Source organism: Ailuropoda melanoleuca, chromosome 11 (genome assembly GCF_002007445.2).
Source record: "Ailuropoda melanoleuca isolate Jingjing chromosome 11, ASM200744v2, whole genome shotgun sequence".
Classification (NCBI taxonomy): domain Eukaryota; kingdom Metazoa; phylum Chordata; class Mammalia; order Carnivora; family Ursidae; genus Ailuropoda; species Ailuropoda melanoleuca.
In genome coordinates this window covers 110231386-110245666 of record NC_048228.1, presented here as the reverse complement: position 1 = coordinate 110245666, position 14281 = coordinate 110231386, and the positions used below count along the sequence as shown (strand labels likewise).

At 52.7% G+C, this 14281-nt stretch overlaps 1 protein-coding gene across 1 annotated transcript in view; it reads right to left on the bottom strand.

The window, feature by feature from the left end:
* GAK (cyclin G associated kinase) overlaps positions 1-14281 on the bottom strand; it is a 57611-nt gene that overhangs the window by 40581 nt on the left and 2749 nt on the right. The window contains 4 exon segments of the mRNA XM_034672249.1: positions 372-514; positions 3892-4006; positions 4937-4996; positions 5675-5736. Coding sequence (XP_034528140.1) covers positions 372-514; positions 3892-4006; positions 4937-4996; positions 5675-5736 — 380 coding nt within the window.

Sequence of the window (14281 nt, the reverse complement as noted above, 5' to 3'; positions counted from 1 at the left end):
AGCCTCTGCCCCTGGATGGGTCGTCAAGGGGCAAGGGCACGGACGATCCAGAGCAGCAGTAGCTGCCCTCATGGCTCCAGCAGGTGGAAGGAGGGGGGCCTCAGCCGTGAGCATCCAGAGCCAGCAAAAGGCCAGGTAGGTAGAGGAATGGACATGCAAGCGGCATGAAGCCCCTGGAGAGCACAAAGCTGAATGATATGGAAAGGGCTCGGCACTGCTTCCATAGAGAAGCTTCCAGAAACCCGTTTTGACGTTAAGAAGCAACGACACCCATCTTCTCTGGGAAAGCCATCCCAGACTTCACTGCCGGCAAGCTGGACATCCTGACTGGGGGCAGTGGAGCAGGCCCGCACGGTGGCGGGAGGCGGTACCTTGAGGTCTCTATGGATGATGGGCGGCTTTTGTCTGTGCATGTGCTGCACCGCTCTGCACGTCTGATAGAATATCTTCAGAACAGTATCGCACGAGAGCGGACCTCTAGATTCAATTTTCTTTAAAAATTCCACCAGCTGCCCTAAAAGAGACAATTAGATTCACATCACCATGGAGCTACAAACGCTGCACCCACCCTGGGCGGCACAGCTGCGCGGCCTCCCGCTGCCCTGAGCCCACCGAGGTGCCCACCGCCGCGCGCAGGAGCCGGCATTCGCCCCTGGGGCCCTGACGCAGAAGCTGCCAGTCCGGGAAACCCCGCAGAGGGACCGCCACCGGGACGCAACGAAGTTACAGAGCCCACGACCTGCGTATTCACCACAGACCTTGCACCTCACACGGTCAGGCACAAGATGCAGCTACGGGCACCACGACCGCAAACACGGACACCCTCTCAAACCGTTACATCTCAGGCAGCAAACGGTCACCTGCCCGAGAGCGTGAACCCTCAGCCAATACGCATTCCTTCCTGAAGCACAGACTGTCCACGGACGGAGCGCACCGCAGCTCACCGTGTGCTGAGGGCACAGACCTGCACCAGGTGCTGGGGGCACGGACCCTGCCCTCCCTTGGGGCTGTCCCCTCGCGGCCACTCCTCCCTGTCTCTGTAGCGCAGGGACCTGTCGTCCTTGGACCCAGAGCAGGGAAGCCAGGAGACTCCGGTGCAGGGCCGCTAGCTCCGCCACAGGCAGGGCTGAGGGCTTCCTCCATGACCACGTGCCACCTCCCCACTGGGAATGCCACGTTCATGCCCCCAGCACCTGCCTCTACAGGCTGCCTACACACCACATGCCTCAGCACCCTAACCCTACAGCCTTGTTCCTACCTGTGGGCCCTGCCCAGAGACACTTCCCAGAGCCTCCCCTCTCCCGGGCTCTGCCCTGCTCCCTCCTGGCTCCAGACCCCAGGCTGCCTCAGCCCTCCAGCTCCTTCCGTCTGCTGGCACACTGCGCCACGGGGACCCACCCCCTCAATGCAGAACCAAAGTCGTTACCACCCCTACAGGCCTCATCTCCTACCACACACCCCCACAGACTCCCCTCCAGCCACAGGCCCCAGGACCTTTGCACATGCCACTCTCTCAGCTGGGATGGTTTTTTCCTCTCTTCAGCTCCTGGCTCATGCGTTACCTTCGAGGGAGCCATCTCTGCTCACCCTATAAACGTGCACACCCAGGCTCTTTTCTCTATGACACATGGGACTACCCAACCCTCACTATGGACTTTGCTTGGGGTCTCTTTGTCTGGGAGAGGCACTGAACCCCTATGCTGCATGCAGCAGTGCCAACAGACACGGCTTCCAAACGTGAAGTGGATGCTAACTGCTCTGCAGACGGCACAGCACTCAGACAGACAGCATGGACTTCCCGCACTCCCAAGGGGGGTAGAGTTTTGTAATGGCATCACCTTGGCAGCTCGCAAAATGGGATTATGGCTCAGGACCTGCACACTCCCATCCACTGACCCATCTGCCACAGAGTCTGCACTCTGGTGGACTGCCCAACTCTGCAGGCCTACACACCAGCCTGCCTGGCCCTCACTCCACTGGACCAACCCACTGCTGCCCTCTCCCAGCCACGCCTCCATCCCAGCCTTGCACCCCACCCTCAGGAGGGACGGGGCACCCTCAGGAAATAAAGGCCTGCTCCACCCCGTGATGCGGGCAGGGCACAGGCCCCACAAGGCATTGCTGAGGGATTCACAGCAGAGGTGACAGACTGACTGCCATGCTGCCTGGGGTAACAGGAATGAGCCAGGCCACGGCGGGGCCCGGGGGGGGGGGGGGGGTCACAATGCCAGTGCTTCAGTGGCCTCTGGTGTCCAGTGAGAATCAAGGGGGATCTTTTTAAAAGTAAAAATCCTGACGGTGGCAGTGCTCCTGGAGAAGGCACAGTGGAGGGCAAGACTGGAGGGCGAAAACCAGGGAGGGGTGGGGGACTGTAGGCACACATCCAGGCCCTCCTTCAGTGGGACTGGCATCCATATCCCTCCCTAGGCTCCCCTCCACCCTCCACCCCACACCCTGCGGCCCACAGCACCTGCCCCATAAGCACCCCGAACTTCTCATGCTGCTCCCAGACGGGTGGTCCCAGGCCAGTGCCACACCGAGGCGTGTGCTCTGTGGGTCTGCTCCATCATGGAGCACCACGCCACCCCACACGGGCAAGTGCTGTCAGCTGCCGCTGCCAGGCCGCCGGGGTCCCTGGTGAGATGGACACATTGGTCCTGGTGAACCCAAAACCTTTCAAAACCCAGAATGAAAGCGACCCAGGAGCACGCTGAGTGCCCCGAAGAGAAACAGAGGACATGATAAATGAACCAAAGACGCATGAGCTGTGGAAAGCGGGACAAGGCACACATAGCACCAGCAGCACAGCCCACAGGGCAGATGGGAAGCCGCGTGCAGCCTCACACATGCCACCCAACGTGTGCTGCTCAGGGGTCCCATGTGGCACCCCACCCAACAGGCCCCCAGCAGCCCCGTCCACAGGATCGCCAGGCTCACAAGCCCGACACACGGCAGTTCCGTGCATCAACATTTGTGGTCAAGGAAAAGTATGCGTCGCGAAGGGGGTGCTGGTTTAGGATCTCGTGGTATGGACCTAAGGGACCCTGCAGAGCCTTGAAGAGAGAACAAGTGAGCGTGTGGGCACGAGAAGATGCCTCACGTGGCAGGCTTTCTCATAAGGAAAGTGCATTTAGCAGAATTTATTTTAGGAGCACCTCACTCCCCTGTGCTTAGACAGGGACCCCCGCCCCCGGGTGGTTCCTTGGCCCTGGCTCCCTGCCACTGCCAGCTGTCCACATCGTGCTCAACGCCTCCGCCCCCGCCTGCTACAACACGACTCCTCCCGGGTGCCCACGCTCACGGCCCCCACCCTTTCCTTCCATGAGTACTCCTCTCGCGGGCACAGCACTCAGCCCTGTGGCCGTGGGGCGCAGGCTTCCTCTCCCCCAGCAACGCTCCTGGTGACTGAGGGCTGAGTGCGCCCTGCTCACGACGCCCGGTGGCTCCTGCCTCTGGTTCCAGGCCCTCCCGGCAGGGCCTCTGCACCTGCCCCCACTCTTCCCTGAGAACTTGCACTATCTAGCGTCACCCACTGAGACGGTGAGCTCCAGCAGGGCAGATGCTTCACGTGTGGGTGAACCCTGACCCTCCTCGGAGCAGACGGACTGAGCCCCTACCGCGGGAACCAGGCATGTCCCATGCCTTTGCTCCCTTGGCACCATCCACAGATATTCACACAACCACTCTGCCCCTGGAACTCTCTGGAAGGCCCCTGGGCCCCTTCTACTCCTACCAATGAACTAGGGGGTCTTCCTCCCTAAGAACACAGGGAACGCCTGACACCACTGGATCGTGTGCCCTCAAGGGCACAGCAGCAACCCACCCTTGCTATTACATCTAAGCCCACGAACGTGTGACACCGCTGTGGCTCAGATCCTAACGAAATGTTACCTTTGCAGAGCTCGGTGAGCAGCAGGAACTCAGCCTGCCCAGTGTCTGACTCCTCTTTCCCTATGGACGCTGCAGAACAAAACTGGACAATATTGGGGTGGCCAGAAAGTTTTTTCTGCAGGTGTCTTGTTAAAGGAGAATGCGTAAGTCTGCACATTTAAAAACAAATATACATATGATATTAAAACTCTAGAGTCAAAATGTTGAATGAAATTACCTTATAATCCCAGCACGTCAGAGCAGAAAGATGGAGAGCAGATGGGGGCAACTAGAAAGGCAGGTTGCAGGTAGAAGAGGGAAAGGAGAGGGAAGGTGGGAATGAAGACCACCGCCATGCGGGCCACACACACCTGACCACAGGCCAGGCAGGCCAGCAGGCACAGAGCACGTGCACCGTGTGGGAGGCCACGAAGAGTGAACGAATCCAGCAAACCTCTGCAAGGCGAGGACCCGTGGGCTCAGGCAGCCAGCGGGCTCACGGTAGACAGAGCTTCGAGAGAGAAGAGAGAACACATTCTGACAGCAGAGGGCAAGACCCCCGTGGAGGGAGAACACGTGCCAGAGTGGACAGCCAGCAAGAAAAGCCCCACCTGTCCACCATCCGTGCAACAGAAACCCAACTGCCCAAGTGCCCGGGGCGGGGCAGCCGACCAGAAGGGACACTGAGGCCCATGGGAACCAGGCCCAGAAAGGGTCCCTGGCGATCACCAGAGCACAGCTCGTGGCTAGGCACCACGGGCCACATCAGGCTCGTTAGGGGCAGAGGGCAGGGAATCAGCCCATCCTGTGGGCACAGAGGCCTCTTGGGTCAGAACATCTCCATTTCCAAAGCTACGGAGCCTCTTGCTATTACCCTGGGAGTGAAGAGCAAGGAAGAAAACTCCGTTCTACTAAAAATATTCCACAGACAGGTCCAGTGAAGCAGAAGGCCAATTTTAGCGCACCCAGAAGAGCCCCAGAGTGACCTCACAGCAGCAGACAGCCACAGCGCGACGCAGGCCTCCCTACGTGACCGCACGTGCTCTCAGTCCCGGGAAAAGGATACCATGAAACAAACTTCCTGAATGATGGCTCTGTTCTTTTCCTCTTCATTAGACAATAATCTCTGTATCAGGAAATAACAAACAAAAAAAGATTAAGGAGCGGTTATCTTTCTACTCTACACCCAAGAGGATAAATGCAATGTGACCTAAAAGCATAACCTGCTTACCTGTATGTTAGCATCTGGCCTGTGTAAAAACTTGACAGAAGGTTAAAGACCCTTGAACATGGTCCTTTATGATCCAAGGACACAAGAAATTCTAAAAATAGGAGACTTTTCTCCAAACAGGCGAAGCAAAGTCAGACAATCAAGGAAAATGGGAGAAGACACTAGCAGGGATGTGGGCCCACGTTCCTGATCTCCAGTCAGTCAGCACCTCGTCAGCAGCCCACAACACCTGCACGGCCGCCACGAGGCCTGCTGCGCACCCCAGGTGGCCCCCCCACCGTGACCTCGAGCTACAGACAAGCTATGCGACCCATTTCACACCAGTGGCTTTCAAAACCCCACGATCCGCAGACCCCTCATTTTGGCACTTGGCATGGCGGTCACCCCGCACCCCGAAGTTGGGAGCCACAGCTTAAAGATTCTAAAGCTGCTGATGACTTCCCCTCAGAAGGGACCAACGGGAGACCGTTAAAGAGAAGTGTGTACTACGTAAGAGGAATAAATCCCTGCAGACAGCGCCACGCAGACACCTCACCACAACCCGAACCCCACACAAACGCCAACCCTTCTTACCTTCAAGGCGTACTCTCTGCCGCTCCCCAGGTCTTGGGCTTCGTACACAAACGCAAACCCTCCTGGAAATCAGAACAAGAGACAAATCAGTTCAGTGCCATGACTTGACCTGACAGTCAGCTTTAAAATATCTTCATAGGTGAGACACAAACTGGACTTGTGGCTGGCAGTTTCTTTTCCACAAACATAATGCCCCTAATTGACAGGATTCTATCTTTTAAATATCCTGCTTCGGAGACAGGAAGGAAATCGATATACGAACAGAGATCAATGAGGAAAAGAATGAAGAAAATCAACACCAAAGCCTCTGAAAGCCAAAATTCTCTGAAAACAAGAAAATGAAACTGACAAATTCTAGACTGATAGATCAGAGAGACAGCAGGCGCAAGAAAGAGAAATTAAGAGAGGACCAACTACCCCCACCTAGAAGAAGAGAGGCCCACCGTGCCCAACGCCCAAGGGGACTGTAACATACATCTAGTACCCACACAGACACAAAGAATTCTTCACAAACCCTTACTTTTGAGTAAAATGTCAGCATACCAAACCCAACAATACACACAAAAACATAACACAGCATGACTGAGCAGAGCTGGTTCAACATTTGAAAATAACGTAATTCTCTTGTTTTTAGGATTAACTTTAGCTTTCTCTAGTTTCCCACGGTGAAAAGTGACATCATGAAACGAACGACTGTCAGCAGACTAGGATCACGAGGACGCTCGAGAGCCTAGTAACAGGCATCCACGAGACTAACCATCAGCCTCCAGCCTCGTGCTGGCTGGTACGAGACTCTGTGCTTCTCCCCGGCACCGGGAACAGGGTGAGGACAGCTGTTCTCACCACTGCCGTTCAACGCTGCACTGGAAGCCTGGCCAGTGCAATCAGGCGAGAAAAAGAAGTAAAAGTCATCCAGATTGAAAAGGAAAAGTAAAAATGGGGTTTTTTGCACACAATGTGATTGTGTAGATAACACTGTGAAATCTAACCCCAAAAAGCTATTATAACTAATAAAAGAATTTAGGGCAATCATGGGTTATATGCACAACATTAAAAAATCAACTGTATTTCAGGGGCGCCTGGGTGGCTCTGTCGGTTGAGCTTCTGACTCTTGATTTCAGCTCAGGTCACGATCTCAGGGTCGTGAGATCAAGCCCCACATGAGACTCCGCACTGGGCATGGAACCCGCTTAAGACTCTCTCCTGCCCTCTCTCCCTGCGCCACCCCCCCCCCAGCGCCCGCCCCTGCCAGGATCATGCTCACTCTCCCACTCAAAAAACAAAAATAAAAATAAATCAACTATATTTCCGCACACCTTAGAGATTTCTTAGACGTGGAACAGAAGTATGATCCACAAATGAAGACAATGACAAGTGGACTTCATCAAAGTAAAGAACTTCTGTTGTTTTAGCTACACCATCGAGAGGGAAACAACACAGGGCACTAGCTGGACTTTCAATCACATGCCCAATAAAGGACTCTCTCCAGAAAATCCCAAATTCAGTAACAAAAATTTTAGTGGGTGAAATATACAAAAAGACACGTCACCAAAGATACACGAGTGGTGAGTGAGCGCACGAAAAGACGTTCAACATCACCATCCGTTAGGGAAACACACATTTCCAAACACGAGAATCCTGCTGTCCATCTAATCAGAAGCCTCAGTGTTTCAAATGGACCGTACCAAGTGCTGATTGGGATGTGGGGACACTGAGTGCTCACACACTGCTTGTGGGAACATGGTCCGGCAGTTTCTTCAAAGGGTAAAGGTAAGCTGGCTCAACGGCCCCGTCTGTCATCATGCTGCTGGCCATTTAACCGGAAAGATGGAGGACACATCCGTACAAACACCTGTACGCACATGGTCCCGGCAGCTTCGTGTGTAACTGCCCAAACTAGAAACAGCCTCCGTGTCCACCAGCGGTGAGCGGAAAAACCGTCGTCCCTCCATGGGACGCGACTCGGCCACCACCAGGATGGACTACTGCTGCCAGCAGCAGCACGGAGGCAGAGGAGACGCGTCACGTCTCAAGCACTAACTCATCTACACGGTCAGAAAGCACATCGGTGGGGCGCCTGGTGGCGCAGCGGTTAAGGGTCCGCCTTCGGCTCAGGGCGTGATCCCGGCGTTGTGGGATTGAGCCCCACAACAGGCTCCTCCGCTATGAGCCTGCTTCTTCCTCTCCCACTCCCCCACTTGTGTTCCCTCTCTCGCTGGCTGTCTCTGTCAAATAAATGAATACAATCTTAAAAAAAAAAAAAAAAGCACACTGGTGACTGCCTGGGGGTGGAGGACACGAGAAGGAAAGGGTTGTAACGAGGAAGGACAAACATTCTGGAGGTGAGGGATCTGTTTCCGGCCTTGGCTACTGCGACAGGTACAAAGGTGTGTATGCACTGAACATATTTAACGTATCTGACATCTACATGTGCACTTTGTGTCTCATTTTTATCTCAACAGACCTGCTTAAAAAAAATAAGTCCATATAAGAAAACAGATGAAAGGAAATAAGTGAAAATCCGTGTAACAAAAATAGAAAACAGATGGCTTCACTGGTGAATTCTATGGAACATTTAAGTAAGAATGAGCACAGCAATCTTGCACAAAGTCCTTCCTAAGTGACAGGAGAAAACAGTTGCCAACCCACAGCAAAGACACAACACAGATCGAAAGCACTCATTAGCACAGGTATAAAAACCGGCAGGAAAATGCCAGCAAAGAGAGTCTGGCAACACCTAACAAGAATCATACACTACGACCAAGTGGGATCCACTCGAGGGATGCAAGGGGGGTTCAACACCAAAACACAATCCCTGCGGGGAAGGACACACACAGGACGGGGAGAGCAGAGTGCCTCAACAGACACACAGGAAGCATCTGTCAACACGCAAAACCACTCACTTTTCTTTCTTTTTTTTTAAAAAAGATTTTATTTATATATTTGGGGGGGGAGAGAGAGCACAAGCAGGGGGAGAGGCAGAGGGAGAAGCAGGCCCCCGCTGAGTAGGAAGCCCAGGACCCGGGAAGCATGACCTGAGCCAAGGTAGATGCTTACCTGACTGAGCCCCCCAGGTTCCCCTGACTTTACAAAATAGTAACATGAAACATTCTCAGCAAACAGAGGGAACTTCTTCAGTCTGACAAAGGGCAACTACAAAAACCCCACAGCTAACGTGGGCCTTAATGGTGCTTTCTAACATCAAGAGCGAGGCAGGGATGTCTGCAGGGCACTGTGATCCCTTTCACTGGAGACTGTCATCAGCACAAGAAAGCTAGAAAGATAAACGGACAGCATAACGATCAGAAAGGAAGCCCAAAACTGTTCTTATTTACAGACAATATGACTACAGGCAGACAGTCCCAAGGGCTCGACCAAAAGCCTCTAGAACAAACAAGGCTACAAGGTCCTTGTGACCCGCCTCCTGGCCCCTCTGCAGCCCCCTCGCAGGGCCTTCCCCTGGAGCTGCAACCCCACCTGGGGCACCCTGGCTCTGCTCCTTGGCCTGACACTCCCCCCTCTGCTCAGGCTCTGCTCTCCACCCCTTTCTGGGGGCCTCCTCTGACCCACCCAGCCCCAACCACTCCCTAGGCCCAATTTTGTTCCTTCTTCCTAATGCTTTCCGACACCTGATGCTATGCCACACATTCCATTTGGAGACCTATTTACTGCCTCTCCCCCCAGCACCCAGAACAGGGCCTGACACAAAGCAGTCAAGCAAAACACGAAGTGAGCATGTCCACAGATCAGGACAACGATATCCTAAGTGAAAAGCATCTTCTGATATGGAAACTCATCAATCACAGAACATTTAATGTCCGGCAGCAGCGTTACCTGTCACCTTCGAGCACATGCTTGCAGAGAAAGTAAAGAAGATGAACAGGAAGTCCGGACACTAAATTCACGGTGGTGGTTGCCTCTGAAGAGGGGGAAATGCAGTCGGGGTAGAAGGTCAACAGAGCCTCTCACAGTATCTGTGATGGTTAGTTGAATTTTGTAAAAGGTCTGGAGTCAAATATGATTTTTTCAAAGCTAACGTTTATTAATTATAGATAGTAGGAACACAAATATTTTTCTGTTATTCTACTTTTCTTTGTTTTTGAAATTTTTCCTAAAAGAGAATTCCCGATTTCAGGGCTCATTCTGTAGCTACATCAATCAACACTGTGTGGTGCTGGTGCAGGAACAGATTCAAAGATGCCAACACAACAAAACAGGGACGTCCCAAAAACAGTCCCGCAAATGTGCCAAATGATGTTTTCAGCAATGGTAAAATCAACTAGGTGGAGGAATGTGCAGTGACCAGTGCAATAAACAAAACAAAAACCAACTCTGAGCTAAACTTTACGTTTTATGACAATTAACTCAGAGGGTAAAATAAAAGAGTAGGAAGCTCCTAGACAAAACACAGGTGAAAACCCTCACGCCCCAGAGCTGGGCATAAGGGCTCTCAGATGTGACAGTAAAAGCAGAAGTCACAGGAGGAACGGCTGAGGATGTGACCTCATCAAATTAAAACTGTGGGTCTGGAGAAGACCCTGTTGAAGATTAAAGACAAGCTGCTGACAGAAAATTCTTGCAAACCACATGTCTGATGGAACACTTCTCTCCAGGACACATAAAGGACTCTCAAAACTCAGGGACAAGAAAACACAATTCTAAAACAGGCAAACGACACGCAGAGACATTCTGCCCACGAAGGTACATGGTCAGCCTCTAGAGAAGTGCAGACTGAAGCCACAATAAGGAATCACTGCACACCTGCTACAACGATCAAATAAAAACGCTGCATGAAATGCTGGCAAGGACCGGGGACACTGGGTCACGTGGTTAAGAACTCAGCTGTGTGGCTGCCGACTCCACACGTTGAGCTCTAACTCCCAGTGTGACTGTATCAGCAGACGGCAGGTTTAGGGAGGCAATTAAAGAAATAAGGTCATCACAGTGGGGCCCTGACCCCATAGAGCTGGGGTCTCTCTCCACACGCGCAACAGAGAAGGCGCCATCTGACGGCCCAGGGGACAGGCCACACCAGAAACCAACACCGCGGGCACCCAGATCTAGGACTAGGAACCTCCAGAGCTGAGAAAATAAATTCCTGTTGTTTATGCCCCAGTCTGCGGCATTTCGTTACGGTGCCCAAGTGGACAAAGACACTCATCCGCTGCTGGTGAGAAATGCGAGACAGCACAGCCAGTCTGGAAAACAGGCCGGCAGTTTCCTAAAACAAAACTCGCAACTCAGCGCCTGCACTCCCAGGCACTTATCCCAGAAAAATAAGAAATTACATTCACACAAAAACAAGTGTTTATAGCAACTTTATTTCTAATAACCAAAAACGTCTGGAAACAACCCACAGGCCGTCACCTGGTGAATGATTAAATAAACTGAGGTCTATGCAGACCACGGAATACTCATCACCAATAAACACAAACATGTTTTGGACGCAACCACGTGGATGGATCTCCAGAGTGAAAAAAGCCAAAAAGCCAAAAGGATACACAAATGTCAAAATTGTAGCGAGAGACCAAATCAGTGGTTTCCAGGGTTAAGAATGGAGGCATGGCTGTGAGGGGCAGGAGGGGCCTTGAGGGGATGAAAGTTCTGCGTCTCCACGATGTCAATGTCAAGATGTTGCCTGAGACACTGACTCCTTTTTCAAAATGTTACCACTGAGGGAGACAGGCAAAGCATACCAGTGTCATTTCTTAAAACTACAAGTAAATAAATCTACAATTATCTCAAAATCGAAAGTTTAAATAAAAATAGTAATACTGCTGGGACGCCTGGGTGGCTCAGTCGGTGAAGTGTCTGCCTTTGGCTCAGGTCATGATTCCAGGGTCTTGGGACTGAATCCCCAGTCGGGCTCCTTGCTCAGCAGGGAGTCTGCTTCTCCCTCCGGCCCCCCCCCCCGCTCACTCTCTCTGTCAGATAAATACATCTTTAACAGAAATAGTAATACTGTTGTGTGAAACATAAAGGACGGAGAAGACATTTTATTGTACACGTCCTGGAATTCGGAGACGGCCACAGATACCTCCGCCGTCCGAGCCGGCCCCCCACTCCGCAAGGCGGCTTGGCCAGGGACAGCAGTGACCCCGCCTACGGCTTGCTTCCTCCTCCTCACATGCCTGCGTCTATGCGTATTATATAAAAATACACGACTTGTACCTGCAATAAAAAACTCCCACAACTCCTGTCCAATTCAAAATGGAAAAGACTCGAACAGACATTTCGCACACAAAACGAGACACACAACTGGCTAATAAGCAGGAGAAAAAGTGTCCCACGTGGTATCATCAGGCACGTGGAAATCCCACACCAGACAGATACCCTGGCGCACACACCAGCGCAGACAGAAGCACGGGGACAGACGACACTAATGCAGGTGCCGGCTGAGGACAGGTGCCCTCGTGCGGCTACTGGGAAAGCACACCCATGCAGCCTGCTCCATGCAGAGACCTACATCCAACCGAGACCCCAAAATACCACTCCCGGGTATTTTACCTGAAAGAAAACACAAGGCCACAAAAAATCCTGTGAAAGAATGTTCTTGGCAGCTTTATTCATCACAGCCCGAAGTGGAGACACCCAAGTGTCCACCAGCAGGTGAGGGGATGAACAAGCCACTACAATGGAGGGAACAAACTTCAGAGACCAGAGAGAGCACTCGGGGAGGGACGCCTCTGGAAGAGGAAGACTCTGAGCAAGGGGAAGGGGGCTTTGTGGGGTTACTCAACTGCTGTCTACCTCGACAGCTGGTTGGCTACATGGGCGTAAGCCCTTATCAGAGCATCTAAATTCTAATCATTTTACTGTATGCCAATAACCCAACTTAAATTGTTTTTAATTAAAAGAAAAAGAATACCTACAGGACATCCATGCACGATTCCAGAACAGGAGTCTGAATAAGCTAATAAGCACTGAAATATGCTCAAAGTCATGAGACAGAAAAACACAAATCAACACAAGCCCATACAGTTTTTGCCCACTGCAAAGAGGATGGTGTGGGGACAGTGGGGTCTGGCAGGCCTCCATGTAGGGTCACGGACTCAGGGTTGGGGGAGGGGGCAGTGAGCACCAGGAAACATGGGGCAGCGGCACAAGGAGCAATCCAGGAGATCTGACTATGTGTTCTCAATTAACACTGTTTCTAAGGAACACACTACCCGTTACCTCCGTCTCCTACCCTCACGTGATCACCACAGATCTTTCAGGGTTACGTGCCCATGCAGACGGCAGGAGTCCACAGAGAGGAACAAGCTGGGCCAACCGAAAGACAGAGGCCAGCCTTTCCCCTGCCCCACAACAGTGACCTGCGCCAACACCCACCCATGACCTCCCCGCAGGGTGACTTCCTCCCACAATAATCCCTCCTCCATGACGACCTCCCCATGATAGGCACCTGCATGCACCTGCACCTGCAGCCAACTGAGGCACGCAGCTCCCATCCTGGCCCCGCAGCAACGCCCACCTCCAGAGACCCCACAAGCAGGTGCACTGCCGATTGCTTCTTTCACCGTGACTCCTCTGGATATTTCTCCCTGCAGGACACACTCGACAGGTGGACCTGCGCCACCACGTGGGTGACCAAAAATACGCTCTACCACTCCCACTTCCACCCAACTCCACCACTCACTGGCTGGTGGCACTGGCAAGCTACTGACGGCTGTTCCGTCAGCCACTGTCAGGATGAACGACCACAGGAAGCACGAGGGACCATGTGTGCCAAAGAGTCAGAACTCCATAAATGCTGTTGTGCTGGTTACCATCACTGTTTCATACTAGATTTTAGTTACGACAGGTAAGGGGCTGATGTTCAAGTTGCCGGGGTGCAAGTGAAGAGGGTGGGTTAGGAGAACTAATAGAGGGCAATAAATCAGACACAAGACTGGACCACACCATTCTGACCAGAACCAGCTGCCCAAGGCACAAGCCCCTCCTGCAAAGACCTTGGTTATCTGCTCGCTGGGTGCCCGGAGAAAAGATCCACTCAGCACCACTCCCTGGGTGAGAGCAGCCACGGTGGTTGAGAGAAAAGATACTGGAACAAACCACCAAGCCACAGGGCTCAGGCACACATCCTGTGTGAAAAGAGCCGTGTGCCAGAATGTCAGTGAGCGACGACCGCCCCATCATCTTTTCAAATCAACTTAAAACGTACTGCGCTGTGTATTCCCGCAGAGGATGTCCTGACTCAACCTACCACCCTCTCCTTCCGTCACGCCAACCCCACTGGTTTCTGAAACCTCCAGCCAAGAGTCCTATCGCACAACCCTGAGACTGCCAGCCAATACCAAACAGCCCCTTGCCCTCACCAATCCCGACACTTGACACAGACAAGGGAGAAGCCCTCTAAAAGCAGGCACCAGGACGCAGAGGGGCGGACGGCTAGGACAACAGCTGGCCTGGAGTTAGTGTGGCGTGGGCCCCCCAAACAGAACACAAGGGACTCACGTTCATCAAAGGCCACTGATACCACGCATGGCACACAGTGTTCCAGCAAACACACACAACTAGTTACACATAAACTACAGGACAGCTCTGCAGACTTGTTTCTTTTTCTCAAGAGCTGCCCACATACACCTTGTCCACATCGCTAGCAGT